The sequence below is a fragment of the Boeremia exigua genome (genome assembly GCF_020726555.1).
Source record: "Boeremia exigua strain MPI-SDFR-AT-0100 chromosome Unknown C7974scaffold_3, whole genome shotgun sequence".
NCBI classification, from domain to species: Eukaryota; Fungi; Ascomycota; class Dothideomycetes; order Pleosporales; family Didymellaceae; genus Boeremia; species Boeremia exigua.
The window spans coordinates 1,441,680-1,456,067 of NW_025763520.1; the positions used below are offsets into that span (position 1 = coordinate 1,441,680).

Genomic DNA, 14,388 nt, shown 5'->3' on the forward strand with positions numbered 1-14,388 from the left:
TCCTATGACTTCGTTTTTTTTTTAGTTTGGCTTCTGCCGCGGCCTAAGCGGCTCTGTGTCAGCTTCTCGGCCTAGGAAGATCCGTTCCAGAGAGTACGAAATGGTCTGCTCTTCAGTCGCGCATGGGTTCTTCAGGAACAAATTCTTGTGAGATCTGCAGCCAAGAGATTAGACTCCGAACGAAGTCGACATTTGCGCCCCTGATAAGGGCCAGAAATGAAGAGTCTTCGGCTGCAAAGCTCTGAAATATCCTTTGTAAATTCTATTTTCTATGCTAATACCCTACATCGTTGCTTACAATCCTCACCAGCGTCACCGTCGTTTCCATGCTTCGATTGCGGTCCCTCGTCCATTTTGCCAACACGACTAACATGACATAGGACTCCCTAGAAGCCAGTCTCTAGTGGGAATGAACATGACGAATGAGGAGAATTGTGCAGGATAGCATGTTTGTACACCTCAAAGCGAACGTTCACAATTCAAGCTCACCGCTGCTTCCAATGAAGGCAGCATCATTTTACTCGAGCCCTGACTCAGCCATAATCTTTCTGGTGATGTCGAGACATCATGTTTGGAGGAAATGAAATTGTTTGACCTGGGGTTGCCTGATCACAGCATAAACCGACATCGATTCGTTCCAACCGCAGCTGCCCGTATACCACCCGCCAGTCCTAATTGGAACAGTGAAAGTCATGTTTGACCAGTATCCCGCGCATCACAATCACTCCAGACCCACAGAAATGTTCGTTACAAACTTCCCTTTCGATGTATGTATTCATTGAGGTCTTTGTCCTGGCTCCAAGGTTATCGATACCGACCGCACGATGGTCATTTCGGCTGGGGTAATGAAGTTGGAATGAGAGTAAGTAACGAGCCACTGCTGTCCTTGTGTTGTTCTAGAGGCCTTGTCCATTGCCGAGAGCAAACGCCGACCGGCCAATGATGACATCACGTGTAGCATATAACCGAAGCGCGCTAACCTCCTCTTCCCCAGATTAAGTAATTTAGCCCGCTGCATCCCAACATTGATCGCTTTCGTGTCAGTGCGTGAGCGCGGATTCACCATGAGACCTCAAGAAGTATAGGTCACGATGGGTGTCTAAGTTAAGTCGTGGCCTCCAGCTGTCTTTCTCCAAGTCTACCTTCAGTTTCTTTCTACGGTTTTGTTACAGGCGTTGCTTCTTTCACCCTTTATCATGTCCTTCTTACGTACAATATTGCGACATGCGCATACGAAATTTCCTACGGCCAATTCTCCACATCGGAACTCGACTACAACAATTCGCAGATTTCGCGCATCGGCGATAAGATCCAGATCAAATGACTATGGAGTTCGAGTCACTCGTATGGCATTGAAGCCTGCCTTCTCCTGGCAGATTGGAACATTAATCGTTGCGTCCGTTAGTGCGTACCAATTCCTCGCTTTGGCCGTCCCCTAACAACAAACACATATCACGGCCGGGATATATACAATCTATGAACAGCCAGCCGTGCGATGCGATGCTGCCGCGGCAGCTTTGAAGCAGCCCCACCACTTGATCTCGTTTGAAGAAGTACAAAAGCATGTTTCAGAAGACGACTGTTGGATTGTGATAGATGTAAGCACCCTTTGCGAGATTCATCCAAATCCCATGACCTGATTTCTGGAGGGCCTGGTGTACGATATGACAGAGTTTTTGGAAGCGCATCCAGGAGGTCGAGCAGCGATATTGCAGCAGGCAGGTAAAGACGCCAGTGCTAGATTCACCCTCCTACATCCACCCGATGCGATAGGGACGCTGCCCTCGGAATACTGTTTAGGGCGCGTTGATCCAGCGACTCTTCCAGGGATAGAGGAACAGGAGCTTACCGCCGATGAAACACGACAGGCTGAGGCACGAGAGGAGATGCCTGCAGCATCGAGTATGCTCCTTGTTTCAGACTTTGAATACTGGGCCGAGCGCGTACTCAGCACAACAGCTTGGGCCTACTATCGCAGCGCGGCCGATGAGGAAGCAACTTTCTTCGACAACCGTGATGCCTGGCGGAGATACTTTTTCCGCCCAAGGATTTTGCGAGATACATCGCACGGCTCGACTGCAACAACGTTTGTAGGGATACCAACATCGGTGCCGATCTTCATCGCCCCTGCAGCAATGGCCAAGCTGGGACATCCCCTTGGAGAAATCAATTTGACAAAAGCAGCCGGAAGCCACGGCATCGTCCAGGCGATTTCTGCCAATGCGAGTTGTGGCTTGGAAGAGATGTTTAACGCAAGGCTGGAAGGTCAACCACTGATCTTCCAACTCTATCTCAACAAAGACCGATCCGCGTCATCTGCGTTGGTCGAGCGCGTCACGAAACTTGGTGCCAGCGCCATCATAGTAACGGTAGATGTCTGTTGGCAGTCGAAGCGAACACTCGACGTGAGAGAGAAGTTGAAAGAGGTCGTCGACATCCCCTCGCCAAAGTCGATAGCTGTACCACAGGGTGGCCAAAAGGAGAAGAGTGTTTCGGAGCAGATCAGTGGGTATCAAGCCACAAATCTGACGTGGGATGATATTGGATTTGTGAGGAAGCACACGCACTTACCAATCATCATTAAAGGCGTTCAGTCTGTTGAGGATGTGCAGCTCTGCGTTGAACACGGTGCTCAGGGTGTTATTCTCGTAAGCCCTCATTGCGCATTTGAGAGTACAGGATTATCACTGCTAACTAGATGGATCAGTCTAACCATGGTGGTCGACAGGCGGACTATGCCCCAGCGCCCATCGATGTTCTCTATGAGCTCCGAGAATTGCGTCCAGACCTATTCTCTAAGATTGAGATCATGATCGATGGCGGTGTGCGCAGCGGTGCGGATGTTGTAAAAGCCCTGGCTTTGGGTGCCAAAGCGGTCGGTATTGGTAGGCCAATATTGTACGCAAACGGCACTCATGGCGAAGATGGGGTCTCAAGGGTATTGCAGAGTAAGACAAACCGACTCTTAGGTTCGAAGAGGTCCCGCTGACACGAGTACAGTCTTCCAGGAAGAGATCACAAATACGATGCGGAACATAGGCGCAAACACAGTGGCAGATCTGAGACCCGAAATGGTGGGACCTGTCGGGCCATGGGTAGGGAGGAATCGCCCCTCGTATGTGCCAGGTCCCAAAGACGCACGATAAGGGGACAGAACGAAAGAAAAAAGAAGTTTGGGAGGCCCGCTTCTATTCGACCATTGATTAATGCTAGCAATTTTTTGGACAAGTGCGTATTTGTATTTGTGCCGGCAAGGTATTAGCCAAGCCGTTGAGGGAAGAATCTCAGGCCAGCGTCATCGCATGAACATCCGAGGAGTTGTGATGGATATTCGTAACGTTCAATGTGCATGTGCAAGTGATCGTCGTTGTAATAGCATATGAGGTTACTTGATGATGAACTTTCTAGGCGGTGTTACAACTATGAACGTACAAACCATGCTCAGTGCATCAGACATGCTGCGGTAGGCGAGATGTAAAGAGAGCAAAAAAGAGCTAATTACATACAACAGTGGGGATTCCCCAGTGGTCACCCACCTGAGTACTAATCCACCGGTACGTTGCTTAAATAGGGCTGAGCGAACGGGAAGCCTTGTTTTCAACGTCCTATGGTCGTATGTGAAAGATCACCAGGATTCGATGAATATATTGCCAACTCGATAAGAGTGGGACTCGATTGCCCTTCGATGCATACAATAATACCAGTAGACCGAGCCAGTCTACACGCACCTGAAAGCCGTGATAAGCGCGCCACTACCGACCCCTGTAGGCGCCCCGCTCCTCCCGATCCTCCAGTGGCAGATGCTCGTACGTGGTCTCGACTGTCGAAAGCGATGCAGAAGCCTTTATTGCATCCCTTCGCCGCACTATCGCCAGCGCAGCCCTACTCCCCTCGAACCCGACCTCGTCCATGTGGGTGAAAAACGGCGCCTTCTCGACGCCGACATGGACGGCGCCGTCGGTGCCGACGTAGCTACCGTAGCCGTAGCGGCACGCGAGGCGAGCGAGATAACTTTTGCGGTCTGCGTTGGTGAGGGTGCTGGTGCCGCGGAAATCCGCGAGCGCGGAGCTCGAGGCGAAGAGAGCGATGATAGCGCCGAGGGACGTAGGCATGCGCGCGAGGTACCGGCCGGGGCGCCGCAGGTAGACGACGGTTGATACCACGATGTATACGGCTAAGATGGCGATAGAGATTACGAATAGCGGTGTAACGAAGAAGATACGCTCTTCGGGTACGAGGAGGGTGCTGGGGACCTGCACAGTTGCGGTAGTGGCGGGCACGAACAGATGATCTTTGTTGATACCGAGCCAGACGGCGAAGAGGCGCGAGTACGCCTTCTTCATGGGCGCGTCGACGTCTGCAAATCTGGGCAGCGCGGCGCTGTGGTCTGCGAGCCGCAGCGACGTGTCGGCGCGGTGCACGAAGTAGTGGATGAACTCGCTGGCGAACGTGTCGTTGTGCCACCACGGCTTCAGCGTCCGGAACATGAACAAGTTGGACTGCGAGATCAAGTTGGTCGCGTCGTTAGAAAAGTACGGCGCGAGAGCTTCTGTATCTTGACTAGGGTCTAGCGTGTGGTCTTCTGCGGGCCTCTGTAGCACGCCCGCTGCATCGACTAGCACCGACGCTTCGCCCACGCGCATCTCGGGCTGGCACAGCATGAAGAAGGTGTTTTCGCTGTCAGCGTCCTCGAATCCTCGGAATGTGGATTTCTTCCAGTCCTTGGGCGGCGTGCGGTCGCAGTAGTCCTGGTTTGTCCGCATCCAGCCAACGGCAACAGCAGACCTGCACGTTGCTTGCTCGTATGCAGTGGCGTTTGGCCCTGCAACAAGGGTCGTCGCCATCTCCGCAGCTGTTCTACCGCTGCGGCAGCTCATTCCGCCCGAGGCCCCGATCTGCCACATGCTGTTCAGCCCGTAGTTGTTGATGAAACGGTTATTGTCGGTCCCGTAGCATGTAGTCTCAGTCCCTTTCGACGAGGTCACCGTGACATTGAAAGAATTGAGCGGATCTTCCTTAGCAAACGGCCACAAATGCAAGTGAAAATCTTTGTCGAAGGACAAAGATCTGCATCGAGGCTCTGCGGTAAAGTACTTTGTGCGAGCTCGGTAGGTCTCATTTGATGCCGCGCCTGCAGACTCGATTGTCATGAATGGTAGATACATGGCAGTCTCATCTGTCCACGAAGGTAGTGACGTGTTCCGAGTCAGATTAGACTCTGAGAGCAGAAAGTGGCTCTCGCCCGCCGAATTCCGATACGCACCCGATATTTCTATAGGGTCGTTGTAGTACGGAGATGTCTCGATAGGTGGTCCCGATGTGCCGTTGATGTTGACGAATTTGGAATCAAAGGGTGGCGACGACATTGTCTCATAAGGGAGTAACGAAGTCGAATGAAAAAACAATCCCGCAAACGAGGTCGCTAGGAGGTTTGCCAACAAGCTCATTGCGCAGACGGCTGAAAGAAGAAAATGCTTGTTTTTAGCGGCCTTGAACAGTGTGAGCTGGGGCGGGAGGGAGCCATAATTGAGTGCAATGCTTTGTGAGGCAGCAGTCCCTGCGCCTCGCATTTGCTCGAGAGGCTGCAGGACGCAGAAGAGCCGGTTAATAACGATCCACATAGGCTCTATGAAAGTAGCGATAGCCGTGGGGAGATAGTCGGTAACGAGGTTCTGCACAACAGGATTCTTTGACGGCAGAGGCAAGCCTAAAACACCACGTTAGCACATCCTATAAGTATCGAGTGTGCATCATAACCCACCATTCGGCTTAGCACGAGCGAAGAAAATAGCGAGAATAATGGTGAGCGCCACGAAAAGGCCTATAAATGGGACAGCGACCGCGGCGTGGAACTCGGTAGGTCTCATGGGCTTCGGCAGCCGGTGTGCGCCCTTCTTCTCCGAATCCGAAGATGCGAGCAAGGGCCGTTGGGCCTCAGAGCTAAGCTCCACGGTAGTAATGCTGCAGTTGGTCAATTATGTTGAGTCAAAGATATCCAGGCTCGTCCCTACCAGTGATTCGCAGAAGCATTCCCGAACTTGTAGGCACTTGCGCTAAGCTTCTGATGGAAGTACTGCTCAGGCGCACAATCCAGTTCAGCGAACTTGTCCAGCAGAGCCTCGTCGTCGGCGACCATGGACATTAGAGTCGCCATGGACGCTGGTGTGGGTTAGCAGACAGGATCGCGAAACAAAAAGCAAGGGCAGCATGCTTACCGGGATCGTCGACGAGTCTGCTGCTCGCGCGCTCGGTGAAGCCAATATACATGAGCGCGAGGATCGCCAGCGAGACGACTCCGAGCAGACTCTCAACCAGGTACACAAAGACGGGCTCGAGCACTACTGCTTCGGTACGCGAGTGGAGCTGCCCCGCCGTGACTCTCGCCGCCGCGGTGAAGTCAGGCCGGAGGATATCGGTCATTGCGCGCGCGAAGAACATCCGATACACCGTCTCGTAGGCCTGGCCCAGCTTCTGCGGGTCCAGCAGATCCGGGAGCCCATCTTTGGCCTGCGACATGACGGTCGTCATGATAGGTGGGGTGGCGAAGACGGCGGGCGTCAGGTCCATATCGTACAGGTCTTCAGAATGGCGGGGGATTGAGATACCCGGCAGGCTGTCTTGTCGTGTCTGAATCTGGCGCTCGCCCGATGCAAGCGTGTCTTCAAAGGTGGACGAGTTGAAGAGGTCTGGAGAGATTGGGCGCCTCTCTCCGATCAATCTTACATTTGTTGGCGCCCCGGTCATCGAGTCTACCGTCGCCTCAACATCCTGCTCGAAGTAGGACGGGCTGCAGAATATGGCTGTAATCTCATTGTCGGCATCGACGTCCGTCTTCTTGTTCTGGGTGAAGAGGGCAAAAAACGTGTGGTTTCCCCGGTCGCTACAAGCCGGACTACTTCGGAGGTTGCCTGAGATGGATCCAGTCGCGAGCGAAGGCGAGAACCAGCCCTTGTAGTCGGTGGAATACTTTCGGTAGTACTGCTCAACCGGCTTCCCGTTTACAGTGACCTGCGCTCCCTCGGTGTCGTTGTTAAGTCGCCTGTGGGGCACATAGCAGCCTGTCGAGCTGTTGAAGCCGGCATCCATGACGGAGGTATACGTGACATTTTCCATCTTTTTGATCGGAGGGCCGCCGTCCGGCGAGGCGTAGTACTTTTCCTCTTCCATCACAACTGTCGTATTCCTCTCGCCAGCAGCCTCAGCCCTATCACACTGCAAATCCATGCTGTACAGCGTAGTATTCGCAGTCCACAACTCGTCCGCCGCCGCCTCGCGCCCCGCAGCCGCGAACGGTTTGAGCGTGTAGTTGCGCGCCGTGAATGGTGGCAGTGTCTCATTGAATTGCAAGATGGCGTACGCAGACTGGGCGTAGGCGAGGCTCAACGAGCGCTCCTGCCCAGACGAGTGCAGAAACGCATTCGAGACAGCGAAGTCGTGCGCGAAGCCGCGCTCAATGGCGCGCGTGGAAAAAAGACCAGCCTGCAACGGCACAACGCCAAACGACATGAGCACACTTGCGCTTGCCGCCCAAAACACCAGCCAATGCCTGGACAACGCTTTAGCAACCGCGCAGGTCTCCTTCTCTAGCTCATCCATCCTCCCCTGGAAACGAAAAAAAAACTCACCCCCTCCTAGCCGCAACAAACGGTGCAAACGGCGCAAACTCAAACGGATACGCAACCAGCAGCGAATCGCGCGCACCCGCACCGCGCTCTTGCCTCGCCATCTGCCGGTAGGGCTCGTAGCGCTTGGCATCGTGGTCGATCCAGACCAGGCAGACGCTAAACAGCACCGCGACGAGCGTCGGGGCGTAGCGGTACGCAAACGCACGGCGCAGCGGGACGTCGTTGATGTCAGAAGCGAACAGCACGCCACCGTTGGTTGTGCTCTGGTGCGCAAAGTACGCCAGCACGGCCATCAGCACCCACGTGGTCACGACGGCGGCGACGAGCGACGGCCAGCCGAGGGCGGGTGGGTACCATGGCGACGCTGGGTTGAGCGTCTTACGACGCATTATGGGCGTATACGTGGGTGCGTGCGTGTGAATGGGAGCAACGCAGGGCCGCCGCGCTTTTAAGAGAATGTCGCCGCCTCGTCCGGGATGTGATGCCTGACGATGGTGCTTGGCGGGTTGGGGGCCGTTTGTAACGAGGCCGCCCCTCTTTCCATCCCAACTTCACAAATCAACTCCTTCAGGGCATCGCGTCTCGAACCCAGCCTAAGACATGTCACTGCTGCACTCATGAACGGATTTAGGGCATTATAGCTATACTTGTGGCTAGGGTTGGGTCGCAGAGACAAGGGTCGAGGTTGGTGTTGGGTTCGCCACTACTCCACTTTGGTGCCACTAAGTAGTCTCAACTCGCACCAATTAAGTATACATACGCCTATATCCACTAGTTATAAATAGCTGGCCGTATGTGAAAGAGTATGAGAATCTAACGACAACAAGTGGTCCAACTCACAAGTGCTTCCTTCTGCCATCCTCATCTTTGCGTCCCATATGATCTGGTTTTCGAGGATATGGCGGCAATTGGGAACTCGTTCATCATATCGTATTAATCCACTACATCAAGCATGTTCACGGCCTACTTTTTCTAGAGAATGACCTTGACGTTCCAGATGGACCAAAGATGTGATTCCTAGACTTGACTTACTTACACATGTGTTCATGATCGGAGCAAGAGAGAGTGAGACCCCCACAAAAATGATCCTTTGCATCATTCTATCTCGTATGTCCCATTTCCCATCTACTCGCATCCTCTATACCAGGTACAAAGGCCCCAGCTGTTCATCCTCCGTATCCAAAGCCTCCCCGTCCATGAAACCATGCAAATAGCACTCCCCGATCAACTTGAACCTTGGCGGTCTCTCAGCCTCCCCTCCTCCCTCCTCAACATCACCACCCGCCGGGCGCAGCACAAACAGCACTTTTCCCCCCGCAAGCACCCACACCTCATCCCCAGGCCTCGAATGTGGAAAGCACAGTCCAAAATGACCCTCGCCCGTGCAGAAGAACATGCGCTTGTGTGCTGCGATCCACAGCGCATGCATCGGCGCCTGCAAAAGTGGCTCGAGGCCGTCGCGCAGGCGCGCCCGCGCGTCAGCGTACCAGGTCGAGACGCCCGGGGCGGCGGTCGTGCCAATGCGGCTCCACGATGCGACGCCGGACTGCGAGTCGGGCATGTAGTCGCCGAGGACGGCGCGCCAGAAGCGGTCTTGAGCCGAGCCGGGGGAAGAGGCGCGGGGGGGCGAGAGGCCGGCGATGTCGAGCCAGCTTTGGATGGTGTCGAGGACGTGGGTCCAGTCTTTGTGGCGGAGGGGGGAGCCAATGCTTTCGATGCGGTCGATGCACTTGCCAGATAAACTCAAGATGCTGCCTTCGAGTATGCGTGTCGCACTATTCATGTGGCCACTGGCGTTGTAGGAGTTGTAGCCCTTGTAGCGAGCGTATTCGTGGCTGGCTTCGGCGCTGTCGAGTGGAGCTGCGAAATTTCGCACCCACGACGGCATGTCATAGCAGTCTGAGCCCATCCCGGTACCAGTTAGGAACTGCAAGTCTCCTTTTGCTTGCTGAATCACCTTTTCTGTGGTTTGTTGGTATAGCGTGCCCACGGGCAAAGAGTAATCGACGGTGAATTTTGCGTACGGACTATTCCAGAGTAGCCCTAGGAGACCGTATATTTTATCTCTTGGATCTTTGCAGAGCTTATGTCTGAGACCGCGGATTACTCGGTCCAGCTCTATCAGATTAGATCTCTGGGGAAGACCGAGCAAATGGTCGGGGAAGTAAGTGTATCTTGCAGGCATCTGATTGGCAATGCCCGCGCAACACTGGGTATCGTGGCGCACATGGCTCTCCTTCGCTTTCAGGACTGATGCCCATGATATTCGCCAGGATCCCGATACTACTATAGCCTGTGGACATAAGGCGATCTCCTGCACACACCACAACCTTGTCCACCATGGCTTTGAGATGAAGTCAACGAATACTGCGTACATTTGCTGATAGGCGGCATTATCGGTAAAGACCCATTGTCCTGATTCTTCTGAGCGGGTAAACCCTGGGTAGTCGTAGAAGTGCTTATCCTCCGCCCAATGCACTACGATCCCAAAGGGATTCTCAAATTTCGACAAAGATACAGGCTCGCCAAGCCAGACATACATTGAGAAACATCTCCAGTATATCGCCCCCATATTCATAACCTGCAAAGCTCTTTCTGCTTGATTGGATTGGTCGATGCAGATAGCATCCGTCCACAAGGCCAATTCGTTCTCGTTGCTGCGTAGGTGACGAAGACATAGCACGAGACTGCTGGGTACCGTCAACTCCACATTGTCTACGAAGACTTGTCCTGTGTCTTGTGGGTCTCCCCACGCGTACGAAATCGTCTCATATCGTGGAGGATCATGCAAAGAGTGGATTGCAAGCCGACATCGAATGGGTTCCGCCCATTCTCCAGGGAGCAATGTGGCAATCCGAAACTGAGACACCCCAGCCTCTTGATCGGATTCTAGGGGCGAGTAGCAAGTAGCCGCCGTGTTCAGAGCAACATTTCCGGTTGCCATTGTGTGATTTACGCTCGCCTTCTTGTGTGATGAATTTCTGTATGAAAAATCACGCGACTTAACCCCCAATCGCTGTCCGGACGAGTGTTGGTATTTAATACCGATGTCACCAAGCTCGTGTTGAGCTTCGTACTTACCGATGGTGTGTCGAAGTGTATCCTTGCGTTCTAGATAGCCCCACCATGAGTATTGCCGTAGAAAAGCCGCTACTCGGCGTGCATACGTGCCCGTCTCAGATTACACGTGCGGTGCAGTGTACAAACGTCCTCCGTGAGCATGCTGACCCAGACCAACATCCAGACCGACAATCAAGGGCTAGTATAATCACAAGATGGAGGACTTGCACTATGCAATATCCTCGACTGTCCGTTGCAATCGGACGAGGATAACGACTGTGCGAGAGATTGCTGATGTATATGGGGCAGAATTGCCGCTGAAGGGTGCGCTCGACCTTGGCAATCTCTTGTACCACTACTAGAATTCCGGGCCGGCGGCACTGCCTCCCCATAGGAGATCCATGGCCTTGATACAATCGAGCCTGAACCTGTATGACGCTCTCCTTCGGAGTATGACAAATTGAAAGCACCTCTCTGGACGAGAGAAGTACTCCTTTCATCCAAGATGCCCTCATGCGTGAGTATCTCGGGTAACATCCTCATGACCGCGAACAAGTGTTATTCAAGACCTTCTGTTGTGCTCTGGTTATTTCCGGATCTTCGGACATCCGACGTATCCTGGCCACTCCATTGTAATGCACATCGCACCAGTGGGGAGAGTAAGAAGCGGCATCTGCAATGTGCCAGATCATGGCGAGATATATAGCCAAGTGCCATGGAGTTTTGAAAAATGACTAGAGGTGTCGATCCCACCGTAAGGTGTCGTCTCGTAAATAGCGGGATGACATGGAGAGCATAGAATACTACTAGGGAGCGGGCTGCTGGCGGTGCACGCCATTCTGTCGTATGCTCAACTGCGCTTGATGAAGTCGCTCAAGTTCGGCGCAATGGACGTGGTTGCAGGGCTGGTTCGCGAATCTGCAAAAGGAGGCATTCTGAGGTATGTCTGGCATGGTTGACTGGGTGTTCATTGGTTGTGTGGCTGAAGGTTGTGGCGGTGTTGCTTCGTTTTCCGACGTGGACTCTGTATTGTATCAGATCACGAATCTTGACCCTCGAGCGCGCTGTTGGAGAACATGGAACTAGTCCTACCATCGTCGTTGCCAGGGGTGCCATCATCACCGCCCATCGCGGAGCCACTCATCCCTTGCCCACTCATGTCTTGTCCACCCATCATAGGCCCACTCATGCTTTGTCTGTTCATCTGCGGCCCCATTGGACCATTCATGGTGGCGCCCATGTTGTTGTTCATCGTGTTGCTGTTCATGCGGCCGCGACTTATAGGCCCACTGTTCATGTTCTGGTTACCAACGTGGTTATTGCTGTTTGTATTGTTGTTCATCCCGTTGTTGAGGGCGGCGCCCATTGGGCCTATGTGAGCCGGACCAGCAATCTGTGCAGCATCGTTATCTTCGCCCATGCCGTCAACCTCTGGCCAGAATCGCTGTTCCAGCCAGCAGATTTGACGGAATATTTCTTCACAGCGGTGCATTTCCTCTTTCCCATCGCGGGCTGTTGTGGTGTTGGCAAGCTCATCCACGAGCGCACGTGTGGCGTCTACAAATTTGTTGAATGCCGGTGAAGTCCAGTTTGGGATTAGAGCTTGGTGAAGAGCTACAATATGGTTTTCGTTGCTAGGCGTTGAAAGGGAAGTGCTGAAGGATGCTGCGTATTGCCAGGCAGAGCGATAGCACTAGGCTGTCAGTACAAGATCCCCCAGTGCTTCACAAACTTACATGTTCGGTACCCCATAGAACAACCATACCCTCGAGAAGAGAGGCACTGGAGCTACTAGCGCTCACAAAGAGGTCCAGCAGAGCGCGTGTAATTGGCGAAGGTGACTCATTGCCCAAAGTAAGGCCATACTTGGTCGCAGTGATCTCGAAGAACTGCATCTCCCGGCGCATGTTGTTCAATGCAGAGATCAGAAGGTCCATGGTCCTGTACATGGGATGAAACTGCGAGTTCTGCGTCTGAGGCAACCTAATTTTTGCCAGAAGCTGTCCCACAAAACGTATGTACCCTCTTGAGTAGTGTCCATCCTGCACCAGCCATTGTGATAACGGCCCGGCGGCGAGTGAACCACAACCAGCATGCGAGAGGAAGGGCTGCTGTGTCGCCTGCGCAAATGGCCCAGAGCACACCGTGAGCAGGTAGTTCGTCAGTGAGGGCGCAGGGTGCGGTTGCATGGGATTTGGCGCGATGGGTTGGCCGTCTCGAGCACGTTTCGTATTGGGACCGCGACGGTGAACCTGGAGGTTTGGATTAGGCTGTTGCCCATTCAGTATAGCATTCGGCGCTGCGTGTGGTATACTGGGTTCGACGAGGGACTGGCTGGCCTGGGTTGGGGCAAGGTGTGCCTGCGCATCGGGCGAGTTCAGGTAAGCCTGGCATTCCTGGAGGTGCTCGATCTGCCTGGTCGTATTCTTCGCGCGCACAAAGCCGCAATGCTGGCATCGGACTTTGTTACATTTGGAGGGAGTGTCGGTATCTTGAAACTCGACGAAGGCGCGTCGAATGTCAGGATTCGCGTGTCGACCCATTCTGACGTGAGTCGAGATAGCTGAGACGCTGTCATCGCTGTCAGCATGCTGGCCGTAAGGACAGCACTCGAGCCGGTCACTTCGATCGTGACAAGTAACGTGCGAAAGGATGCCAATGATGTGGATCTTACCTTGAGTAAGCTGTCTTGATAGCCGTGTATCGTATGTATTGTTGAAGGATTGATCAGGGTCTCGCCCACAGAAATCGTGACTAAGACGACGCTTGCCCTTTTTGGTACCATGCACGAAACGCTCAGAACTCGCACACGCTTTGATGCACAACCATGCGAACTGATGTTAGGACATGAATAGCCGCAATAGACTTGCAGTCAAGGGGTGAGTGAATGATTAAAGAGTTTCTCATCTCCTCTGGCAGACAACGAATTCCTAGTTACTTCTGTAAAGATGTGTTTGAAAAGCTCCTTCTCGATGCGATAAGCATGCCGAAACCGGCAAGAAGTCTGGAATGTTTTCTAACCACCCAAGATGCTGCGGTAATCTTTGTGCACCTTTCATCAGCGAAGCCGTGCTCGTCTAATCGGACCTCAAGTTACACGATTCATGCCAGAACTTCTCCAGCACGCAGGCGTCTTCGTTTAACATTATGCATGCACGTGCTGTTCTCCTGCAAGATGCCTCATCACCAACAGAGGGCCTATTCATGTTGATATTTCAATACAGATGCTCTTGAGCCTTGTTCTGAGTAAACGAAGTCTCGAGGTGGATTTTAAGGAAGGCTGTCTATGAAACTTCGAATTTTGCGCTGGAGTTGTAATGTCGAGGTGTGCCTTCTGAGTTCCAATGTCACGAAGAGTGCTGCAGCAAGATCCACATCTGAGCTCCACTCTCGAAGCTGTTGTCGCCCCGACATTCGCGGAAGTATTCCACAGACTTCATCGTTCCCACCACCTGACATGACAAGATTTCATCACCACTCCTCTCCGTTGACATCGTCGTCTCGAGTAGGTTGCGCCGAGGCAACACTCGACGATCTTCTCCCGCCCGGCACCTTGCAGCACTCCCCGACTTTCTCCAGACTTCCCCACAACCCACCAAAACGACGATCCAGCAGATCTTCTTAAGCTTGTGACCTTAGACCCGACCAAAGCAGGCAAGTTTACAGTCGAAGCTGTCAACGCCAAGGCATGTGTAACTGCTAA

The 14,388-nt window shown here is 53.3% G+C and overlaps 4 protein-coding genes across 4 annotated transcripts; 1 reads left to right on the forward strand and 3 right to left on the reverse strand.

Moving 5' to 3' along the window:
- The first annotated feature begins 1,042 nt into the window (after window positions 1-1,042).
- On the forward strand, window positions 1,043-3,607 carry C7974DRAFT_388085 (mitochondrial fmn-dependent dehydrogenase). The gene is made up of 5 exons (XM_046141248.1): window positions 1,043-1,400; window positions 1,452-1,598; window positions 1,650-2,648; window positions 2,708-2,948; window positions 3,001-3,607. Exons 1-5 carry the CDS (start codon window positions 1,197-1,199, stop codon window positions 3,144-3,146), a joined length of 1,737 nt encoding a protein of 578 aa, XP_046000264.1. The 5' UTR covers window positions 1,043-1,196; the 3' UTR covers window positions 3,147-3,607.
- C7974DRAFT_421827 (uncharacterized protein) lies at window positions 3,550-8,030 on the reverse strand. Its single transcript, XM_046144310.1, has 5 exons — window positions 7,626-8,030; window positions 6,216-7,546; window positions 6,012-6,159; window positions 5,762-5,961; window positions 3,550-5,707 (listed from the first exon to the last, which is right to left on the reverse strand). The coding sequence occupies exons 1-5, from the start codon at window positions 8,012-8,014 to the stop codon at window positions 3,753-3,755; spliced, it is 4,023 nt and encodes a 1,340-aa protein (XP_046000265.1). The 5' UTR covers window positions 8,015-8,030; the 3' UTR covers window positions 3,550-3,752.
- A 532-nt stretch (window positions 8,031-8,562) lies between these two features.
- On the reverse strand, window positions 8,563-10,685 carry C7974DRAFT_127777 (heterokaryon incompatibility protein-domain-containing protein). Its single transcript, XM_046135298.1, has one exon. It carries the CDS (start codon window positions 10,567-10,569, stop codon window positions 8,764-8,766), a length of 1,806 nt encoding a protein of 601 aa, XP_046000266.1. The 5' UTR covers window positions 10,570-10,685; the 3' UTR covers window positions 8,563-8,763.
- Window positions 10,686-11,724: 1,039 nt separating this feature from the next.
- On the reverse strand, window positions 11,725-13,228 carry C7974DRAFT_410225 (uncharacterized protein; the record flags this gene model as incomplete). Its single annotated transcript, XM_046143451.1, has 2 exons — window positions 11,725-12,378; window positions 12,422-13,228. The coding sequence occupies 2 exons, from the start codon at window positions 13,226-13,228 to the stop codon at window positions 11,725-11,727; spliced, it is 1,461 nt and encodes a 486-aa protein (XP_046000267.1).
- Window positions 13,229-14,388: the final 1,160 nt, after the last annotated feature.

Coding starts and splice junctions, on each gene's coding strand:
- C7974DRAFT_388085 (XM_046141248.1), top strand. CDS start 1,197: ATGTCCTTCTTACGTACAATATTGCGACATGCGCATACGAAATTTCCT. Junction 1,599..1,649: donor ACTGTTGGATTGTGATAGAT/GTAAGCACCCTT, acceptor TGATTTCTGGAG/GGCCTGGTGTACGATATGAC. Junction 2,949..3,000: donor GGTCTCAAGGGTATTGCAGA/GTAAGACAAACC, acceptor ACACGAGTACAG/TCTTCCAGGAAGAGATCACA.
- C7974DRAFT_421827 (XM_046144310.1), bottom strand. CDS start 8,014: ATGCGTCGTAAGACGCTCAACCCAGCGTCGCCATGGTACCCACCCGCC. Junction 5,962..6,011: donor AATGCTTCTGCGAATCACTG/GTAGGGACGAGC, acceptor GACCAACTGCAG/CATTACTACCGTGGAGCTTA. Junction 5,708..5,761: donor CGCTCGTGCTAAGCCGAATG/GTGGGTTATGAT, acceptor GTGGTGTTTTAG/GCTTGCCTCTGCCGTCAAAG.
- C7974DRAFT_127777 (XM_046135298.1), bottom strand. CDS start 10,569: ATGGCAACCGGAAATGTTGCTCTGAACACGGCGGCTACTTGCTACTCG.